Source organism: Microtus ochrogaster, chromosome 10 (genome assembly GCF_000317375.1).
Source record: "Microtus ochrogaster isolate Prairie Vole_2 chromosome 10, MicOch1.0, whole genome shotgun sequence".
Taxonomy (NCBI): domain Eukaryota; kingdom Metazoa; phylum Chordata; class Mammalia; order Rodentia; family Cricetidae; genus Microtus; species Microtus ochrogaster.
In genome coordinates this window covers 31,211,098-31,217,099 of record NC_022016.1, presented here as the reverse complement: position 1 = coordinate 31,217,099, position 6,002 = coordinate 31,211,098, and the positions used below count along the sequence as shown (strand labels likewise).

The window sequence follows — 6,002 nt, the reverse complement described above, 5'->3', positions numbered from 1 at the left end:
GCTTAATACTGACTTTTAAATTTTAAATCATTAAGAGCTACTTCTAGACCAAACCTACAGAGAAACCCTGTCTCGAAAAACAAAAACAAAAACAACAACAAAAAAAAATTCTGTCTTTTCATGTTTCTGCCACAGGGTGGTGTACTGTAGCTACTTACGGAAATTCTGCTGTGTGTTTTCAACAGCCTAATCAAACCTAGCTAAAAATAGAATTTTATATATATTCTCATTGGGAATGCAAATAAATTGTTTGTAACAGTAGATAATCTTTAAAGAGTCTTATTTGAGAAATATTTTAGGGACTTTGATCAGTTTTTATTGCATTTTTACTTAAATATTTTATTTGGAAGTAATTTTAGACTAAATACATTGTAAAAATCGGACTAGTAAAGGAGAAATCCGTCGAACATTTATGTAGATTACTTTTTATTAACATTTTATCCCCTTACTTGCCTTTTATTTATATATACATATACTTTAAAAAATCCTTAGTTTTTGGGTGTGCGTGTATGGTGTATGTGTGTTTGCACACATGTGTGAAGGTCAGAGAACAAGTATTTCCTCTCCTTTGTTTACATATCTTCCAAGGATTGAACTCAGGTTCTAGTGCTTGGATGGCAAATCCCTTTACCTGCTGAGCCATCTCTTACTACGTGTGTAAGTTTTGTGTCTGCTTGAACATTTGAGGCTTAAGTCAGATTATGATGTGACACATTATCCCTAAATGCTACATTGTGTTTTCAAAGGAGTATCACTTTCAGGAAATTTGACATTCATAAAAGACTTTTATCCTGTCTGCTATCAGTATTTCAATTTCTCTTTTGATTCAGTTCACTTCAGCCTTTATTCCCCCTCTAGTCAGGTTATTTGTAATATTTAATTGTCATGGATACTTAGATTCCTTTGACTTGAAATATTTCCGTAGCCTTTTGTCTTTCTTTAAAAAACATTGAAATTCCCTTAAAAAAACTTTTACATCTTTTAGTGATGGGATTCTCAGCTAGACTGCAGAGATTTTTATTGGGTCATCTTTGGAGTATTGTATGTCCTATATACTTTATACTATATAAAGTATTTATGTCATATATACTTTTTACCAGTGATACCATATTTTGTTGGTGGTTATTTTGGTACATTAATATTAATTAATTGATACTTAAAAACATAAGAATTACAAATTTTAATGAAATGCTTTGTCATATTTTGATACAGATTCATATTTTAGTGATTTTAGATACATGCATGTGTAGAATTATGTGCGATTTGAGGATGCATAAAATGTTTCCTTCAAAGGTTGACCAGTGCTTAGAGTAGATAATATCGAGTTTACTGGTGTGCTCAAGGTAGAACTTTTTAACTCTATTCCTTACAAAGCTCTGTGTTTTGTTCCTGGATTACCAAGGAGAATTTTTGATGCCCTCCTTGGGACTTGCCAGTCATTATTTTGAAAGAATAAAATCTGAGTAGGGGACATTAGATTGCAAAGAAACGTTAAAAATGGAGTCATGGCAACTACAAATCTCATAGAAGTTATTTAGCGGAGCCAAATAGATTTCTTTTAGGTAGATATAGCTATTTCTGCCTCATTCTCCCATGTGGTAGAATTAGAGATGTGCACCACCATGCCTGGTTCCAAAGACATGATTTTATAGTCTCTGTTTGAGTTTGGGTTTGTATTATTTATTTTGTTTAAATACAAAATAAACACTTACTTGCTAAATACATTGATTGTAAAAAATAAACTGGGCAAAGGAATACTTGCAGCTCCGTTTTACTCTTAGGTTACTTGAAAGACTTATGCTACTTGTAACTGGGTAAAATAGTTTTGTGACTAGCAACATTTTCTACATTATTTCTATAATGCTTCTTTCAGGATAGCAATGAAAATTCTCAGAAGGAAATAGCTACCTGATTTGAGAAGATCACTTGAATATTAACATATAGTGTCTTGACTCTGTTGAAAAGGTGTTTGTAGCATCAGCACTGAGATGCTACAACACTGTTCAACTCTGCTGCAGGATGTACAGAGAAACTTTTTGTATGCTCTTATATTTAATCTATTTACTTTGAATTTATATATACATACATATATATGTATATATATAAAACATACCAAGTGTATTTTTCACATACAGTAGACACCAAAGCATTTGAGGTATGAAATTAGAAGACTCTAAAGTGATTTGAATGCTAAAATGCCCATTACATTTAACTGTGAAAACTGGAAAGTTATTGGATACTGCTGTGAGTTTTGATTTCTTCCATCAGCTACCCTACAGAGTTTTGGGAGAAAAAATTGCATTCATGTTCCCCTAGATTTTCTCCTTGATTTTACAAAGAAGTACATCACATAAATTATTACTTTATAATTGCGTCTTCTGACACATGTGTACACGGTTCTGAGTCCCCTAGTACTAAATTATACCCTGGGGCTTGGAATCCATCCTGTTTCCCTGGTACCTAACATAATTCTAAGAACTTGGACATTAAATGATTGAGTACAGTTTTTAAAGTTTTTATTTTTATTGCTTAGGCAAGACACCTGTGTAGATTCTGCTTCATCCCTGAGAGAGAACAAACAACCAGAAGGTTTGGAATCAAAACAAGGTATGGATCAAATACTTAATTTTATATAGTTTTTACCAATAATAAATTTCCAGTCTGAAAATTCACCCCGTTTTACAGAGAGGGAAATGGAGTATCCTATTTGTCCATAATCATGTCTTCTTAGCTACTGGGTGACCTGAGTTTTGTGTGGTTGACTACAGATGCCACCAGAAAGGTTTTACCATCTTGAATGGTTTTTATTTTAGTGATTTCTGTTGTGTATTTTCAGTTGCAAGATGGAGGTAAGTTATCTGGATATCTTTGGGTTATATGTGGAACAAAGATGATAACTTTATAGGATAACTACCCCTCCTCGCTGTGCCAAGATATTTTTCATCATTTACTTCTTCTTTAGAGAAGAATTTGCTTTCTTTACATTGGTTTTGCCATAACCAGCTAGTAGATATAAAGTGGTAATTTTAATTCATCTAAGTCTTATAGATTAATAGGGCTAATAATTTCAATGCTTTAAAAAATTCTCCTCTCAGCTGGGCAGTAGTGTCGCACACCTTTAATCCCAGCACTTGGGAAGCAAAGGCAGACAGATCTCTGTGAGTTTGAGGCCAGCCTGGTCTACAAGAGCTAGTTCCAGGGCAGGCTCCAAAGCTACAGAAAAGCCATGTCTCAAAAAACCAAAACTAAAAATAAAAAATTCTTCTCATCTTTATTAGAAAAATTTTATTGTTCAAATAAACTATAAATTGTTTTTCCTATTCATTGAAATAATTAAATTTTCTGTAAAACTTGAGCTATAGGAACTCAGTACAGACAAGGAGATTTTTATTTCTTTTAGGTAGAAGTTCTGAAGCTTCACTTTGTTACTGATAATTGTTGAACAATGTGAAAATGTATGTTTTTTTAGTTTGTTATATATATTTAATATATACACAGTCTACATTTTAAAAAATGCATTGGTGTTTATTAATATTTCTGATGCTCTTGGGAATTGTCCAATGCCTTTTAGAAATTTTCTAGTATTAGGCTCATAAATAGCCAAACAAAATTATATATTTGTACTTTGACTACTGAGTATCCTCACAGATAGAAACTGAGATTTGGTTCATCAGCATTTCTTTGTCATAGAGATAAAAGCTATAAACACATTGTTTTCAGTTAGTATAATTATGATCATCTAACCCTCTTTATACTTCACATATAATTAGACCACAGTATTTGTGAGACAGAGTCCTACTTTGTAGCCAGGCTGGCCTTGAACTCATGATCCTCTTGCCTTTGCCTCAGGAGTGCTATGAATAGGGATATAACCACCACACTCAGCCTGCTATTATCACTTTCCTTTGTTCCTAAAGTTCTTGGTATCGATTGAGCAGAGAGAGTGAGTATGCTATTAGATTATCTAGCAGAAAATAATATCTTATGAAGAATAGAAAAAGCTAGAATAAGATGGGTTGATTCTGCTTCCAGTAGAAAAGAAGCCAGAAACTGCAGTGCACAATTTACACCAAGGCGAATTTTCTAAGGGTAGATGTATTTTGACTCCATATTCAGACTCCCAGAGTTCTTAAGAACCCCATTGCAATATCAATAGTTTGTTTTGCTATGATTTTCCTACAATAAGTAACTACTCATTTGAAAATCAGCTATGGAAAAGCCAAGTAGTCATATTCCAGAAAAGCTATGCATTTTGTATTTAAGAGCCTAGAGACTATACTGAGTTTCCTATATAAGCATGGGAAGCACACTGTTTGCAAGAGGCAGACATAAGAAAGGTGAGGTCAGAGCATTAAAGGGCTACTGTGCAAAACAGTCTGTGCTAAGCTTGTAACTAACCTGAAGAAGCCGTTGTATTTTCAGCATTGGTTTTGCTATTGGTTTTGTTTTTTTTTCTCATGAATGAGCATGGAACCCAAGAAAGAATTCACATATGCTAGGCAAGTAGTCTACCATCCAGCCCCACCCTCTTTTAAAAGAAAAACAGAAGTTGTTTTTAAGAAAATGTTCATAAGCCGGGCGGTGGTGGCGCACGCCTTTAATCCCAGCACTCGGGAGGCAGAGGCAGGCGGATCTCTGGGAGTTTGAGGCCAGCCTGGTCTACAAGAGCTAGTTCCGGGATGGGCACCAAAGCTACAGAGAAACCCTGTCTCGAAAAACCAAAAAAAAAAAAAAAGATGTTCATAAGTAAAATAAAATCCTTTGCCACCTAGTAGGATAAAAATGAATTATACGAAAGTTTTATTTATGCAGAACATCTTTTGGGTAAATTCTAGAAAAACTTGAATGATTAATATTAAATGGTTAATCCATTAAATTGACAATTCATTCCAAGGAGTGATATATATTCTTAACAGGATCTGTGTCTTTGTGTTGCCTTGGCTGTCTTGGAACTTGCTTTGTAGACCAGGCTGGCCTCTAACTCACAGAGATCTCCCTACCTCTGCTTCCTGAGTGCTGGAATTAAAGGTGTTAGATTTTCAAATGTTATTTATTGTAGGAAAATCACAGCAAAACAGGCTATTGATATTGTAGTAGAGTTCTTAATCTGGTCTGAACCAGATTGTAAACTTCATGGGGTTACCTAAGAAACTGTGGTTTATTAGAAAATAGAAATCCTGCAGGCTCAAAAAGACAGTCCCCCTTTTCTAAATGAAAAGTTTATTTTCTATTTTAATTTGTGAAACACTGAAAATGTAATGTTATATTTGGAACTTTTTATACATAGTTAGCCATTCTGTTCACAATAAGCTTAGTAAAAATAAAACAACACCAGGCGGTGGTGGTGCATGTTTTTAATCCCAGCACTCGGGAGGCAGAGGCAGGTGGATCTCTGTCAGTTCAAGGCTAGCCTGGTCTACATAGCGAGTTCCAGGACAGCCAAGGCTACACATAGAGACAAACCCTGTCAAGAAAAAAACCAAACGAAACCAAAACAAAAGAACATAATACTCCTTGGAAATACATTGTGATTTTAATGGCTTGACCATTTAAATTTAGATCATTCAAATTTAGTTTGTTCTAAAGTTCAATAGACCAAAATATGAAGAAGCACTGAATTTTCTGTTTGTACTTTGAGGATAAATCTTATTATGACCTATTATTTTTATATGGAACAAACATGTAGTTGTATTACCTTTAAGATTTTTTTTTCAGTTTCTAAAAGGCTGAAGTATTATTTGAGTAGTTATCCAGGTAGGACTTGGACATTCACTCACAGTTAAGCTGATATATCTTTGTCAAGTGCTGATAGGAAATCGTGTGTTTGAAACTAGCAGTGCTAAGGATGAATGTTGAATTCATAAAATAACATCAACTGTCCTGATGCTAATAACTAGAGATCTACTTTTACCATGAAAATATTTAAATGCAGGTATGATATTATTTGATTGATTGGAACTGTTTAGCAAAATTAACTCTTTTGTTGGAAATCATTTCTTTTT

General features: G+C 33.9%; 1 protein-coding gene across 1 annotated transcript in view; it reads left to right on the top strand.

The window, feature by feature from the left end:
• Caap1 (caspase activity and apoptosis inhibitor 1) overlaps window positions 1-6,002 on the top strand; it is a 56,591-nt gene that overhangs the window by 35,754 nt on the left and 14,835 nt on the right. Inside the window, exon 5 of the mRNA XM_005352737.2 lies at window positions 2,534-2,607. Within this exon, the coding sequence (XP_005352794.1) occupies window positions 2,534-2,607 (74 nt within the window). The remainder of the gene's footprint in view (window positions 1-2,533; window positions 2,608-6,002) is intronic.